General features: G+C 42.1%; 1 protein-coding gene and 1 long non-coding RNA gene across 5 annotated transcripts in view; one reads left to right on the top strand and one right to left on the bottom strand.

The window, feature by feature from the left end:
* LOC121442204 (tomoregulin-2) overlaps positions 1 to 17,022 on the top strand; it is a 272,648-nt gene that overhangs the window by 245,887 nt on the left and 9,739 nt on the right. For 2 of the 4 annotated variants that reach the window (XM_041643677.1, XM_041643676.1), the window contains 3 exons: positions 613 to 736; positions 2,126 to 2,284; positions 5,879 to 6,232. In XM_041643677.1, coding sequence (XP_041499611.1) covers positions 613 to 736; positions 2,126 to 2,284; positions 5,879 to 5,975 — 380 coding nt within the window. In that variant the 3' untranslated portion in view covers positions 5,976 to 6,232. Of the gene's footprint in view, positions 1 to 612; positions 737 to 2,125; positions 2,285 to 4,918; positions 6,250 to 17,022 lie in introns of those variants that run through there. The other 2 variants (XM_041643678.1, XM_041643679.1) reach the window with 2 other exon arrangements.
* Positions 2,321 to 7,564, bottom strand: LOC121442205. Its single transcript, XR_005973531.1, has 3 exons — positions 7,501 to 7,564; positions 5,555 to 5,668; positions 2,321 to 2,447 (listed from the first exon to the last, which is right to left on the bottom strand). It is a non-coding gene; the product is annotated as an uncharacterized LOC121442205 (long non-coding RNA).

Here is a 17,022-nt window from a genome sequence, read left to right as displayed (position 1 = left end):
ACAAGCGATTCTAAAACAATCTCCAATTTTATTATTGTGGCAATAAAAATGTATGGTGCAAAATGGAAAAAAAAAAGCCCTTGCACTCACAATATATTATAAAAATGCCTGACAGGCTGTGTTTGTTGAAATCTGCATTTGGTCTAGAAAACATTTAACAATTGAACACAGCCATCTTTTAACTTAGTCCTCATGTTGAGAAGTATCGAGGCATTTGAGAAATCTGCTCTCAGAGAAGTTATGCTTTGAAATTGAAAAAAAAAAGTCGAGAATTTCTTCTTGAATTGTTTTTATGATCAACGTACAGGCTCTATGCAAAGAGAATTAAAGCTATCTGACAACTCGTGGCCACGTCAGTGGCTGTTAAAGATGTAGGAAATTGCATAAAAGCCTGAAAAAGCTCCGGGTAATTTTGCAGTTTCATCTCTAAACACAATTGTGAAGACATCTTTCTTTCAATGCTCTCTCCCTCTTTCCTCTGAAGCATGACCTTTTAGTCCTCGCTTTTTTCATCCGCGTTTCCGACTGTAGCTTTTCTTATTAATGTACGAGTTGATCTTACCCAGCACAGACGGTATTTACAGGGGCGCTTGCTTTTATCTGTATTCGCAGAGAACGCTAACAAGTTAGAAGAAAGTGCCAGAGAACACCACATACCTTGCCCGGAACATTACAATGGTTTCTGCATGCACGGGAAGTGTGAACATTCCATCAACATGCAGGAGCCATCTTGCAGGTAACATTTCCTTCGTTAAACTTTTAAAAGGCATAAAGTTGAAATGTAGAAACTCGCTTTTAAGTGTTAGCAGAAGATTGCTTTACATTCTGCCCAAGCAGGGGAACAACATTCAAGTTTCTGTCTCTTCTACACACACAGAGAGAGAGAGAGAGAGAGAGAGAGAGAGAGAGAGAGAGAGAGAGAGAGAGAGAGGGAGGGAGAGATATGAAAAGATGTGTGTAAACCTTATCCACTCAGTGTACAGCACACCACTCTGTTTTTACAGTATAATTTTATAGACATGGATCACTTTCTTTTTACTGTCTTGCCCTCTGAATGTAGAGCTGAGATTGGCACTCCTCCCTTAGTATTTTTGGGGAGGTTATTTCCAAAACGCTCCAAATGGTCTATGAACTATATGATTTGGCGGACACTCACTCTCTTTTCTACTGAGCCTAGGATCATGAGATGATTGGCCGCCATGGCTTCAGTTCAAACTCAGAAGAGACGGAAAGAAATTGCTTGTCTGGGCTTAGATTATAAATACAGTTTATAAATATCTACTCATGTCTAGAACATACAGAGATTCTTTCTGAGATGAAAATTCAAATAAAAACATATTTATATTTAAATTAATATACACTGGAGTATGATGAAATAAAGAAACAATACTGTTTGGACCTCTTTCTCCACCTGCCCCTCTGTCTCTGCTTCTCTTTGTCCGTCTGCCTGTCTTTCACCCACAGCTGCCTTCCATACCTGTTTCCTTTCCCAGAATACCCTGGGACATGCCTGTTCTTCAACAGACAGAGTGAACATGACACACAGAGAGCTCTGCAGTCCCTCTCTCTCTAGCAGTTATTAAATTACACCCTCCAGAGACCCGTGGAAAAGTCCTCAGGATGTAGTTGCAAGAAATTCAGAGTCAAGTGCGAAAGGCTTTCCACAGAGCAACGACATATTGATCCAAATTAGTGTATTTTGATCAAATGCTTATTTCAACATGAAAATTGCCTATCTGAACTTCTGGTTGGGAGGCTGAGTGAGTGAGAAGCAAGATCTAGTCTAATAGGATGCTCACACTGCTTGTTTGTATACCTGTATTGCCTGCACCAAGACTTTTCTCTTCAGAACATTTGAAGAAAATTTCAAGAACATTCCTCTGTTCAAAACAAAGACCTTTATGACTTTATGGCCATCCAGTTTAAGAAATTACTCCTGGTGTATCTCTGACTCGAGATTTTTTTCAGCATTTTTCTGGCGTAGAACAGTTCTAAAAGAAACAGCTGTATAGTTTTTGCACTGTGTCATTAAGCAATCCATATCCATGTTAACCAAGGTTAACGGAACAAATTAAGAGTACAGAGTTCTGGGCCACAGGTGACCAGATGCTGTCCTTCCTTCCAGATGTGATGCTGGCTACACTGGTCAGCACTGTGAGAAAAAGGACTACAGCGTTCTCTATGTCGTGCCCGGCCCGGTCCGATTTCAGTACGTCTTGATTGCAGCGGTGATTGGAACGGTTCAGATCGCTGTCATCTGCGTGGTGGTCCTCTGTATCACAAGGTCAGTAACCATGCTTGGGCATCACCCAAGCTGAGGGCAGCGCTTGTCCCTCCTGTTGACTCCGAGTCTCTTGGTGGACTGACTGTAGCCATCCATTCTCCGTGAGTCCTAGCTCCTCCCCGTGAGAACATTTCAACAGCCACGTGGAAAGGCCTGGGTTTTCCTACAGGACAGGCACAACTTATTTCACTCATTTTTATATTAAGATGAGTATTGTTTTTGTCCTAAGACTATTTTCCTCTCTAACAGAGAATAACAACATCTTTTAAAACACTCTTTTCTCTGTAAAAGGCCACTTTTCGTTCAAATTATGAAGCACTAACTTTACCTACCAGAATTGCTCTGCCCAAAGTGATAATAGCTGTTATATAAGGTGTAGAAATGCTTCAATTCTAGTCCTCATTAATAACATTTTATTTCCAAGTAGAACATTTGGACACCATCAGTGTTAACACACCTGGTGTCAACAACAAACACCTTTTCATTTTAACATGGTAAGTGCTAATCGCAGTGATTTCAACGCAACGGGAAAGATTGTGTTCTACTAAATGAAAACCTTCGAAATATTTTCAAAAGAGTGGCAAATATCATAACTTAATAGCAAATTCCAAGCCCAGAAAAAAAGGTAATTTTTATTTGAACAGGGATGAGATCACAAGAGAACAGAGATTTCATCCAGTTTCAACTGGAATTGAGCCATGATTCCCGGGTGATGGCTGAGGTTCAGTTTGAGATAAAGAGCAAAGTTGGGGATTTGTTTGACCTCTTGAGTGTGTAAACGTGGGGTTGGCAAGAACTAGACTCTAAACCCAATGCATCATTTATGTTTCGTGGCAGCCAAAAGGCCAGTGTAGATCTGTTAAAAGATAAATAAAAAACTGAATTTACTCTCTTTTTTAAAACGTCCAAAGTAACTCTTTGGGGTTTTTTATCACATCTATAAGACAGGAAGACTTTCATCCATTTCTTCAGTTCTATAGTAAATCAGAGACTTTCCCCAAAAATGGGAAAATAAGAAGCGTTATGAAATTAAAACATAAAGACTGTAATGTACCTTGGCATCTGTATGATGCTACCTTCTTTGAAGACAAGTGTGGGATCTGCTCTTTAAAAAGAGAAAGTGTAGCTCACAAATTCTCACCCAGCCTACAGGCATAAGGGGAGATCATCACTGGAGCTTGGGGCAACCCTAAGCCAAGTTGAGTCCATCATCTTGACTCTCAGATTTAGATGCCAAGTGAGCCAGTGGGTTATACGAAAATATGTGCAGTTGACTTAAAAACAACTTGAAAACCAAAAGTCCTGAGCACAAAATGAAAAGACAAAAAAGAATCTGAGACACCGAAAACTGTATCAGACATCCCTAAGGGCACATAGAAAAACAAAACTTGTATAAATATTCACACAATAACAACTTGATTGCTGTCTCGTAAAGTGGAGAAACTCAGAATTTCAATACTTCAAACATCTTCAAAATAAGCTATTAATCAGTTTTCATTCCTAAGTTTAATGGAATATATAGACTATTTTGCCAGGATTTTGTATTTAGATGCTATAATTTTGTCATATGTTTATTCACATGTCTGATTGCACAAATGCACATGTATACACACTTTACGACATTACAAACAAAACAAAACAACAGTTATCCTCACTTTCACGGCAGAGACCCTGCAACGTGAGATGTTATCACATACTGAGATTACACAGCTGAGTCACGAACTCAAAATGCTGTCCAGCCTGTCTACTGCTTTAACTTTGCACTTAATGTTGCCTCTCTGCTCCTAGCTGCTCATAGTTTTGTGTGTGCTTCTGTCATGGACTAAGCTCCCAGTTTGAGTAAGCTATGTCTGCTATATTTTCAATGAATATGTCTTTTTTTCTCTTATTTTCCATGCAAAACTAAGCAACAACAAAAAAAAAAAAAAAAAAAAAACCCATACTCAAAAAGCCCCACGTTGGGCGCCAATTGAAGGGGCATGGTCGATCGGTATTTAGAATTAACCAGACCAGTTTAATATAATAGATTCAGCTTTTAATAAATGGAAGAAAGAGAACCTACAAAACCCAGGGTTCCAGCCATCCAGGAGCGCAGGGAACAAAAGGGCAGAGGCAAGCACACCTGGACGTTTTATCTATTTTTCTGTGGCCTCAGGGGGACACACCCTAAACAGAATGTGATTGGCTGAAGTTCCCCATCACTATCTGATTTAGGGGAAGAGAAATAGCACATCAGCCATGCCTTCATTGTTGTCATACATTATCTAACCCTCCCCCTTGTACAATCAAACCTTTGAAACACACTCCAGGAAAAGTTTGAATCCATATGTCACAGCACTGTCCAGGGTAGACTCATCCCATTCATTAAAAGGCAGTGTGCTTACAAACCAGACACCCTAAGTGGACCCACCACTGACCCCAAGAAAGCCTGTTTGCCCGCTGACCTCTACCAAAGTGCCCAGATGCTGGAGAGTTTACAGCATTATCCCTAGCCTAGATGCCCCCATTGTCCTCAATTTTCTCTTAATGTTGATCTCATCCAGTCTGTTCTTTGTTCTGACTTCCTTTCCTTTCTCTCCTGTCCTACCCACTTCCACCCAAATCTGTTTCTCTTTTTTTTTCTGTCTACTCAAGAACCTGCCTCCTGAGCAATATCTCATAAAAATATGAATATCTAGAGACCTGATCCCAAGTGAAAAGACTTGTCCCGTTGAGAAGGTGGACTGTCATCTTTTTTACTATCATCTCCCGCTTGTCGAAAATGTGACTGCTCAGATCCATGTTTGTTTTTGACAGATATATGGTCCCAGCAACTGCACAAAAATGGGCCCACACCTACTATGTATGTGTGTGCACGTGTATGTATGTCTATATACATATTTTCCACTGTACCACCTGTAGTTGTAATAGAATTTTGTTAGTCTCATATTGTTCTTGCTTGCATGATCAAAGAAGTCTATTATTATAATAAAAAATACTAGATCAGCGAGTTTCAGATGTTACTGAATATTAGCTTTTTGTAGAAGCAACATAATTGGTACCAATTTTTGTCTCGAGTTTTATAGCATTAATGCAGTACAATGATATTAGGCTAAACCAAAGCAATATTCCTTTGCATTTACATATCGGGTGTTATCAGCTGTTTTGTTCCAATGTGATAGCATCTTACCTTATAGCGCTGAAATGTCAATATAACACTCATCGTTAAGACATTTAGATAGAAAGTTGTTGAAGACATTTAAAGAGAGATGTGATAAGCTTGGCACTTACTTGTTGGCCTTGTGCTGAGTCTGGCCATTGCACAATATAACGAACATACTGAAGGAATGAACAGAGAAGGGCGGGGTATTTCTCTTCTTCTGTTCTTCAATTTTCAACAGAAGCCTGAAGACAACGGCAAGGAGAAGCAAATAATAATAAAATGAATGCAATAATAATAACTTTTACAAGTATTCCAAGGTTCTACTAGTAATCAGTATATTTTTACGCTGAGATACTTGACTATTTTGCCTCCACAGCCTCGCTCTTTGACTGTAGGACCGAACTTTAGGTAATCGCATTAGACTAAGATCTGTAAACTTTCCAACCTTCTAGGAAATGCCCCCGAAGCAACAGAATTCACAGACAGAAGCAAAATACAGGGCACTACAGTTCAGACAACACAACAAGAGCATCCACAAGGTTAATCTAGAGGGAGCATGTTTCCCAGTGGCCGGACAACTGACAGCTTGGACTACACAATACAGTATTAGAGACAAAAGAATAAGACGAGATCTACACATGTTGCCTTGCGTTTGTGGTAATCTACACCAATGAAAACATGTACTACAGCTATATTTGATTATGTATGGATATATTTGAAATAGTATACATTGTCTTGATGTTTTTTCTGTAATGTAAATAAACTATTTATATCAATCACACAATATAGTTTTTTCTTTCCCATGTATTTGTTATATATAATAAATACTCAGTGATGAGAACAAAAAAGGCATTCTTAAATTTGCAGTAATTTGTAGCTGTGACCCCTGTCCAGCCGGCACAGGCTGTGCAGACAGCAGGCTTTCATCCTCTGTGCAGCTTCAGACAGCACATTCATGTGCACAGGACTCTGGAGCTAGGTTTTGAGTGATTCCAAGACCAAGGGAAATGATGGTTATTGGAAAGAGAAAAAATTAGTTGCTGTATCAAGGAAGCATAAAATATGTCAGATACTGGGATCCTCTCTGCTTCATCTACTTTCTTCCCTGTCTTTTGCCTTCATTCTCAGAAAAGAAAAATCTCTGGCATATGAATTAAATAAGTGGAGAAGGGAGGGAAAGTGTTTTATGAGTCAAAATAGAATGCAAAGAAGATACTTGTCTTTATTGGGAGGCAGCCTAGCTCTCTCCGTCAAATACACCTGCCCTCGGGGATCTGAGTAAGGGATACCTTAGGTATATAAACAGTGGCCAAACCTGTTCTTCTTCTGTGAGCAGAAGTAGCAACTAGGAAGAAATTGTAACTGCCTCAGTAGGTGTGAGCCCAAATCTCAGTTTCCTAGATGAGCCTTGCTGCACGCTTTAATCCCAGCACTTGGGAGGCAAGGGCAGGCAAACCCCTGTGAGTTCGAGGCCAGACTAGACTACAGAGCTAGTTCTAGGACAGTTGCGATTTCACACATGCACGCATGCACACACACACACACACACACACACACACACACACACACACACACTTTAATCCCAGCACTTGGGAGGCAAGGGCAGGCAAACCCCTGTGAGTTCGAGGCCAGACTAGACTACAGAGCTAGTTCTAGGACAGTTGCGATTTCACACATGCACGCATGCACACACACACACACGCACACACACACACACACGTCTCATAGAAGAAAAGAAACCTTTTGCTGTGTTTATATCTTCTATGAGAAGAAGGTAGACTCACAAAAGACAAGTGCTCTCTTGAGCATTTATGCTCTTAGGGCCCACAGAGCACTGTTGTTTGAAACTGAAAACCGAAAAACAATGTTTCATGACAATGGAGAAATACGTTTTGGGCATATTTACGTAAGAAAATCCCTGAGAATCTAAGGAGCTTGGCGGAGGCTGTTGCCAACCTCTGTCAGATATGAGCAGACACTTATGAGTAATCACTGTTTGGGGGAAGTCAACTGTGAAAATTCTCAACGAATAAGATGAAAAACCAAATTAAATAATTTCTTTATTATCATTTACCTTTGGGTAGTTCTTGTAGCACCTACGGATGATTTAAATAAAGCTTTTTTTTTTTTTGTCTTCTTCAAATGACTTCTTCATGAACTAGAGGAGATGGCATCCCCTTTGTTAGAAAACAAAAGACACATCAAATCAAAATGGACTGGATATAAAATATTCTATTAAAAAAATAAGGGTTTCAAGTGAAACTTAAGGCATTTGTTAACATATAATAAAGGTGACAATCTATGTAAGACTTGGGGCTTTGAAAAATGTGATTTTCTAGATTGTCATAAGTTTGAAAAATTTGACTTTATTGACATAGCTGTCACTCAAGTGTCTCTATGAAATCACTCTTTTGACACCTGCAGACGACATATCCCTGGCAAGCTGCCTGGAGAGGTTCATTTGTTCGGCATACACAGAGGTGGAAGTAGCCCTAGTTTCCTTTGTATGTCAGTAGCTGTGGCAAATAAACCCTTTGTTCTCCCTAAAGAAGAGAACAAAAATGTACCACCCATGGCGGCATATCTATTCAAAGAAACTCTTTCACTGACTTTTGGTTACAAGTATATGAAATTACTGATTTTGTAGTAAGTTTATGCGTCATTACATGTAAATTTTTATCAACAATCATAAATGCATCATTACATGTAAATTTTATCAGCAATCATAAACCTAAGTATTGGGAGAAGTCCCTTATATCTTTCTTCCCACATCCGTGCTAACCTACAAAATGAATCCTAAATGTGCTATTTTGGTTCCTAGGGCAATACAACTAAAATGTGGTCCCGATCCCTGGGAACACACAGTCCAGTACCAGCAGAATCTGCTGGCCTCTCCTAACTCATCTCTCATTCTTTGCCATTTGATTCTTGTGCTATTGTAGTTTTCTAGACCATTCTTCCTCACACCGAGTTAGAGCTCAGCTGTCTGCAGTTTCCCTCACGTTGATTCTTGCTCCTCTCTAGGGCGAAGGAACAATGCTGTGTCCTTAAACTATAAAGACAGAAACAAGTTTTCTTATTCGCTCCAGAACTCTACCCTTATGTTCTTCTCCAAGCAAACACTCGGAATTTCCTCTTCCGCTCTTCCCGCGACACCATCCCACTTTCTCCCGGCATCCACTTCGTTTGCTCTTGACTGAACCTGCACGCTACTTTGTCAGAAGGCCCGCTGAAGCATGGAGCTTACATGGCCCAGTCTAATAAAGAAAAGGGATCTCATCTGTCCAACATACAGAACAGCTTGCAGAAAGTAAATGTAGGAGTCACCTCCCCTACTTTGTTAAATTCCTCCTGGGCCCCCAGTGCTACTAGGGAGCCCTGAGCCAAACACTTCACATCTTTGAACTGAATTCTTCCATATATTTGTCAACCCATCACCTTAGTCCTAAGTGTGTGCATGTTCAGAAAAAGGGACTTTATTTTTACTACTGCTATCAAAGACACATTAACTATTACGGTTGCTTACTATAAACAGCAATTCAAATGGTTTTTAAATGAATACCTAAAGATCCCCTTCCGTATACATTTACAACACATTCTGGATTTACTGAGGGTCAGAAATGACAACCCCCCCTTCTATGCTGTGAAAATCTCCAAAGAAATCCTTACCTGAAAAGAACTCACTACCAAACCATCTTGGTTCCTTGACTTACAGTTCTCAGAGACCCAAGGTGGAGTCTGAGGTAAAAGAAGGATAACACGGGAGGTAACGAAGACTGTCCTTCCGGTCATTGCCTAGTGGTTGGGAATCTTGCCCTCCGGGATGTCCTCCAGACCTTTCCACAATGACCTACACAGAATGGCTTCACTCCCGTCACCATTCTAGGGTCTTCTGCCGTTTTGTACCCTCCACACCATCCTCACGCCCCTGTCTTTACAACGCTCTGGGAAAATAAGATTCTCACAGAAGCCCCCACAAACACGGGCCCATCTCCTGATCATGTTGGGGGACTTTCCGTGCTGGGTGACATTTATTTATGCAAGTCAGTCTTTCTCTTAGCCTAACAGTGATGTGAATCTAAAGAGCCAAGGCTCGCTAAAGTTTTTCACTTATTCTACAAGCATTTACTAGGTCTCTATCCAATGCCTGATACTATTGTTGGCCTATTGAATAGCATGGGGTAGGAACAGATCTCTCCTTTCAGAGGAGGTGAAGGTGAGTGACAGACAAGGATTTATCAAGCCACTAAATAAAATAAAATAACCTTTAAGTTCTGCTTAGAGAATTAAAAAAGAGTGAGCTATTTCAGGATGTGGCTTCAAACTGAGTTTAATATCGAGAATTCGGCTTCTGAGATGAGGCAGATGTGGGTCCCGGCTTAAGGCCTACTTTATTACCTACTTAGCCTTGGGCAATTTGCCCAAGTTCCCTATGCCTCCTGTTTAAAATGGAGAAAGCAGCATCTTCCCGCACACAATGTGACGACTAAGAGAAATCGCATCAATCGATGTTTGGGGGCTCGGGAACACTGGCATCCACAGAGTAAAATGGAAATATATGGAAATCCTTTTGTAGAGCCATGATAAATATTTATGGTAACAGTAAACAGTTCTGATAAAGCATAGTTTATCAGCAGAGTTATATACATGATGGGAATCACACGGTCCGAGTTAGACAGAGTCCAGCGTCACAATCACTCAAAGGACTGCTTCTTGTGTCTTAGCTGATTTTAGTTCTGGAAAACGAGGGTGATATAGAGATCAAAGATCAAAAAGAATACAACTCAATTTCCCCCAAATTCATCCATTAGTATCATGTCTGAAAAGTCTGGTGGCAGGGAGCGGGGTGGGGGTGGGGGGGAGCATCATTCTTTTCCTTAAGATCCTGATAATGTTTGTAGCATCAAGCCCATTGTGTTTTAGGACCGGGATGAGTCAGTACCGCTCTGGCCGATCCAAGCTGAGAAGCCACTGCAGAGACTTGAACTATGACAAGGTTTATCTCAAAGTCACATTAGACCCTGCTAATGTTTGTCCTCGGGATGCTGTTTCCATTTGCCAAGTCGGGCCGCACCTGTATAGACTGCTCTTCCTCAATTACAGGAGACATTTCACTTACATAATTAATCATCTGGATATCAATAATGAAAGCTTCTTCATTGAATTAATTGATATCTCTATATGAGCATCCACAGGAAGCACCCATAAAAGGCAGAGGAAGGATGAAGGGTTATATGAAGTAATGGGATTAGTTTTATAACCAGAACATAAATCTATGACTGAACATGGCCCTCTGAAGGCAACATCAGAACATATATAAGATGTGCTGATATCCAGTCTCACCGTGGTTGGAAATCTGCTTTACTGGTCCAGCTATTCTTGGGATGCAAGCTAGGTTGAGCTTCATGAATGGTATATAGGCTAACTTGAATATCCTGTTTTCTTTCAGTTTTTCAGTAAGTTGTCATTACTAACCTCCCATGAGGTAAGAAGTGAAAGAAATAGCATTTGCCTTTGTGTTGTCAGTCCAGAAAGGGCAAAAGCTTACATGAGCTAACAGAACAAAATCAGTTACTGTCGGGAGGACGGACAAAAGGACATGTCGCAGTAGACCAGGTCCTGTGCTGAGCCTTCCTGATCCAGTAAAGGCACTGGCCCCACACGAGGCGTGGACACTATAACCATCCTGAGAAAACAACTCCCAGGACCCCCACAATCAAACCCATTCTTTGGGGTGTATTTTGAGATGACTGCATGCCCTTCCAACCCATGGATGTCTCCTCTCGGTGGACTTCCTCTCATTCTCAGAATGGTAACCACGTCTTTTATGCACGGGAGGAAGCATCCATCTTTGTTGCGGCCCTTGGAGGCACAGTCTCCAGCTTAGTCCTCCCTGAGCTTAGACGTAGAGAATAGGAGTCTTTTACAGGAGTCTAGCTCTTCATGAACACAAAGCACAGAGCAATGCCCCAGATTGACATCACTGTATAACAGGTAATTTAATAAATATATTAAGAAAGAATGCTCAAATGATACTTGAGATTAGAATATGTAGCTAAACACAAACAAAACATAATCATATAAAAGCCAAGAGAAAACATCATTGTATTTGTGGATATCATTGGATATCATTTCTGATAATTTCTATATATGTTCAAACATGAACACAATACAAAATTTAATAGCAGGTTTTATGGCCCAATTTCAGTTGCTAGAGAATATGTATAAAAGAGGCAGGCATTGTGGCATGTACTAATCCCTGTGCTGAGTACATAAAGACAGGCAGATCCCTGGGGTATACTGGTCACCCAGCCTATCCTACTTGCTAAAAATGATAGAAGATAGATAGATAGATAGATAGATAGATAGATAGATAGATAGATGATAGACAGATAGGAAGACAATAGATAGGTAATACATTAAAAATAAAAAGGTGAGGGGCTCGAGAGATGGCTCAGAGGTTAAGAGCATTGCCTGCTCTTCCAAAGGTCCTGAGTTCAATTCCCAGCAACCACATGGTGGCTCACAACCATCTGTAATGGGGTCTGGTGCCCTCTTCTGGCCTTTGGACATACACACAGACAGACTATTATATACATAATAAATAAATAAATGAATAAATAAAAATAAAAAGGTGAGTAGTGATTGAGGTACAGTACCATGATGCCCAAGAATGACCTCATTCATGGGCATGCATATGCATGCACACATACAAGAACATACATGCACACATACATGCACATACATTATATGTATGCAAAAATATATTGCTTAAATAAATATGCAAAGAACTGCCCCTCACTGCCCAAGCTGAAATTGCCTAGTAGAAAGAGACACTGAATTCCCTGAACAAACTGGTCCAACAGAGACATTTTATTCTACTATGCTTTGCCACAAGTTATTCTAAGGAGTCTGTTTGTAAGAACAAAAATGAAGGTGAAGCACTTTGGCCAACAGGGAACATGTTGGCATATCTTAGAAGTCCCTTCAATTGTTCACATCCATATATGTCCTCTATACTGATGGTATATCATAAAAGAACTGTTGGGGGAAGGGTTGCTTGTTGATTTCCTGCCATCCAGCTAGTTTAGCCCCAAAATAATCACACAGAAACCATATTAATTAAATCACTGCATGGCCCATTAGCTCTAGCTTCTTATTGGCTAACTCTTACATATTAATTTAACCCATTTCTATTAGTCTGTGTATTACCATGTGGCTTACCAGCTAAAGTTCCCAGAGTCTGTCTTTTGCAGCTCCATGGCTTCCCTCCCTGACCCCACCCTTCTTCCTCCCAGCATTCAGTTTAGTTTTCCCCGCCTACCTAAGTTCTACCCTATCAACAGGCCAAGGCAGTTTCTTTATTCATTAACCAATACAAGCAACACATAGACAGAAGGACCTCCCACATCAAAGAACCTCCAACTAAACAATGACAACACGAAGGACAGACAAGACCTGGGTAGAAAATGAAAGGTTATGGGATGGTGAGAGAGACGGGCATATCAAATACCTGGTGGGCAGGAAGTGGACAGCTCGAAAAGAGGAATAAGAGTCATGTTTTTCAAATACCCCTTCTAGAGGAAATGAATGGAAAGCATTTGAGCAGGGTTTTTGGGGTGTGGAATGACAGCCAGAATGCAAGGAGCGCAAAATGGGGTATCTAGAGGCCTCCTGCCCTGAAGTCTGGGGTGGCTAACCCACTGTACCTCAAGTTTGCTGGCAGAGTAGCTGGCCTGGCAAGCTGGGCAAGAATGAAGCCGCAGTACAACTCCCCCCAGATGAGTTTTCAGGCCTCTGGATGAGGACAGACTGTGTTTAAAATAAACATTCAATGCCCTGCATATTTTCTTCCTCACAAATCTTGACCTTGAGATATGTAAATTAGATGCTTTAGATGTTTTATATTCTGCTGGGCAACCCTGTCCCAAGTCCAAGATGAGCCATCTAGATAAAGAAGAGAGGACCAGTGAAAGCTCTGCATCCCCCTGCATCCAGGGCCAGCCTCCCTCTCGGGGCTGTGCAGAAGGAGGAGTAGCAATCACAAACACAGACTTCTGGATGGTATCTAATCCGCCCGCACTTGGAAAACAAAATCCTGGGATCATAAAGCAATCCCGCGTCGCATTAGAAAAGACAAGCTAAAAAAGGAAAGCGACTAGTCCTGGCTTCCAGAAGACAAATCCCTCTGCAGTCTGCCTGGGGATATATGGGTTGGGACTGCCAAGCAGAGAAAGCCACTGGAAAACACTGTTTGGGTTTGAAAAGATGAATAGAAAGAGAAAAATGGCTGTTCTCTAAGTCGGGGTGAAGAGAGAAATGGGGAGGGAAGCCCCGGTCTGTACCTTCAGCCTTTCGGGAGGCAGGTGGCTCAATCCTTCACAGGGCAGTGCCAAGCAGAGCGGCATGATTTGTAATTAAACTCACCGACCAAAGAGTGAGTCTTGTAAACAGCCAGCGTTTGCTCCCGACGTGCCCCCAGAGGGCTGAGAGTCTGCTGCCCCAGCATCCGCAGAACGACATTATATTTCACTTTTAAATAAGATGTACATGACTGTGCACTTGCGCCCAATTACAGTAGCGCATGATTTACATAAAATTAAGTCTCCTGCCTAATTACAGTCATACAGGGATTCCGGGAGAGAGGCTTGCCCGTGGAGAACAGTCCATGCCTTAGCATTCAGCCTCCCCGTGACAGCCAGTGGGTCCAATCAGTGGAAGGGAATTCTGGAGGTGCAGGATCGCCACTGAAGTGTTCCTTGCCAGTTCCAGCATGATGTGTAAATGGAGTCACTCTGTCTGGAACCCAGGGTTAAGGGGAAGTTGTCCCATTCTGAAATGAGCTCAAATGAGCTCGGTTGCTTTGTAGCAAGGGCGGATCTAGAGTTCGGAAGTTGTCTGCTCAGGGTGGAGATGAAGCCTCTGGATGAAGAATCTAGCCTGGACAAAGAAGGAGCCTCTGGCTCACTAGGGCGGCTAGGAGGAAAGGCTTTTCCTAAAGGGCATCCATCTGGCGCTGCTTTGACCGCAGTGTGACTATAGCTGCCGCTTCTCTCATCTTACTTCTGCCGTTTCTTCTGCATTTCCGTTGCCATGAACATGAATACAGTTTCTGTCTGAGAAACACACAGTTTACACATTAAAAGAGAACTAAAGGCGAAGTTTCCTACAGCCCTCGCCAAAAGGCAGTTTCTTTTGTGTTTGTTTTGTTTTCTGTTCTGTTGTGTTCCTTTTTTTTTTTTAACCTCCCTTCCACCTCTGCCAGACCTGCTGGCAGAAGTGGAGTTGAAGAAATTCATTGAGCTGGCAGAATAAGAAAATGATTGAAGGCTCCATCATTATCAGTTCAGTGGGGACGAGTCAATGCTTCTCAGAAAACTGCACAAAAAGACTTCAAGGAGATCAAATGCTCCCTGTGCCGGCTGACCACAAAAGATGACAATTTCATGTTTCCACCTCCTCAACCCCGTTTTCACCCAGTACACAGAAGAGCTGGCTAACGAAAAGAAAGGCTTTGCAGGGGGAAAGAGAAAAACAAGCTATCCAGCGCGCTCCTAAGGAAAGTGTGGAAGAGAGAGAGCAACTCTGAGCAGATGGCGCTTGCAAAAGCGACCACAGATCAAAATCAGAAATGGGATCTTATAGTTGGTGCATGAACAGAGAGCTTCTCATTTCTAAGCTCAGTGCTTCCCCTTTGAAGTTCTACTTCTAGACTCTGGTCCTACAACCTGCCAAGCACTGTTCTGGAAGGACCGTTAACTGAAGACTATTAACCAAGATTTGCATTTATGTGTAGAAGCATGCTCTAGGAAAAAAAAACTATTTTCCTTCATAATTCTTTTGTTTGTTTGTTTGTTTTGTTTTGTTTTGTTTTTCGAGACAGGGTTTCCCTGTGTAATAGTCCTAGCTATCCTGGAACTAGCTCTTGTAGACCAGGTTGGCCTCGAACTCACAGAGATCCGCCTGTCTCTGCCTCCTAAGTGCTGGGATTAAAGGCGTGCACCACCACCTTCCAGCCTATCCTTCCTAATTCTTGCCATTCATTCTGTAACAGAACACCGTGTGGAGAGGCATGTTCAGGTCTAAGTTGCTATCATCTGTGAGGAAGATTTCCCAGGATTTCTTGAGGAGGTCTCGAGAGAGCATGGAGCCACTGGGAGGGAATTCAGGAAAAGATCCATTCTTCTGTGTTTTACTCCCTTCTTCCCACCAGCACAAATGTCTCTGTCAGTGCTCCAGCCCCATTACAGAGATCCAATGTTTGATTCCCGTTGTCTGGCTTTGCTTCCATCAAACCAAGACGTCTCTGTTCCCTTGACTTGCTCTCCCTAAGCCGTTTCCTCTTCTGCCCAGTGTTATAACACTCTTTCTTTTCAAACGCTGGCATTGGCCTTGAAGCTTCCATTCTTTGATTTGTTGTTGTTGTTGTTGTTGTTGAGTCTGCACAATACCAGATGCCTCACAAGCTCAGACCCAAAGAGTGATCGGACTCAAAGGAACATTGTTGGGTTTGGAGCTAAACAGATGAATTAAAACCCATACCTCGATGTCAGTCGGGACCCTTCGCTGAGTTTGGGAGCAATGCAATGAACCGCCCTGTCCTGGTTTCATTTCTGTGGCTGTGATAAATTATCCCGACAGAGAACAACTGGGGATAGGAAGGATTTAGCTTTTAGCTCATTTCCAGGTTCCAGCCCATCATCTCCATGATGTCGAGGCAGCTCAAACAGCTGGCTATATCGCATCCATAGGCAGGATCAGAGAGCAAGTCCGTCCTTGCTTGGTTGTGAGGCAGAGTATTCTCAGCTAGCTTTTCTCATTCTTCCAGAGTTCAGGGTTCAATCCACGAAGCGGCGCTTCCCGCGTTCAGTAGGGATCTCCTGGCTCCAGCCAAAGCTCTCCCCACAGACATTGGAACAGTCCAACTAGACCTACATAATTCCCCCATTACCACTCTACCCTGTTGGTCTTAGGATGGGACATGCTGGCAGAGTACTGACTTGGTCTTGCTAGTCATCTCTCTAATAGCACATATACGTAGAAACTGAAGATGTGTTCCCTTTTGAAAGTTAGATTCCCCAGGAAAGATGCCCTGAAGTGTGCAGTATAGCACAGACTCCTTGGAGGGAGTTTACCATCCATTTTCCTTTCCCCTTCCTTTATTCTGGTCTTGCCTCCAGCTGACTAACTTCCAGGTGGCCCCCTGGTGAGGCAAAGGACTGAGCTGCTGTGCTATAAATTATCCTGATTACAACCTGACAGCAGGCCCCCAGCTGAGGTCTCTAACTCCCTGCTAGGAGACCTTTCAAGGACATTCCCTTTCCTGAAGGTTCAGGAGCCCGAAATGGCTTTTGCAACTCTCTGAGCTTTTTAACTTCCATAATTCTGACACTTGTTGGATGCATTTTATCTCCCGATCAATTTAATTAGGGGATGTCAGATGAAAATGATCTGTTGTTTCTGAAAGGCGCCTGAACTCCAAGATGCACGTACGAAACCACGGTCTTTCTTTGTCTCTCATTCTATCTTTCCAGCACCCATCTTAGGCAGCAAGAGGAGACAGGGCTTTGTGACACCAATTGCCAAAGAAAGAGAC

This window comes from Microtus oregoni, unplaced genomic scaffold (assembly GCF_018167655.1).
Source record: "Microtus oregoni isolate MIOR12 unplaced genomic scaffold, Mior012 000087F_ref0000451, whole genome shotgun sequence".
Classification (NCBI taxonomy): Eukaryota; Metazoa; Chordata; class Mammalia; order Rodentia; family Cricetidae; genus Microtus; species Microtus oregoni.
The sequence above is the reverse complement of the archived record's forward strand: the minus strand, read 5'-3'. Positions and strand labels throughout refer to the sequence as shown.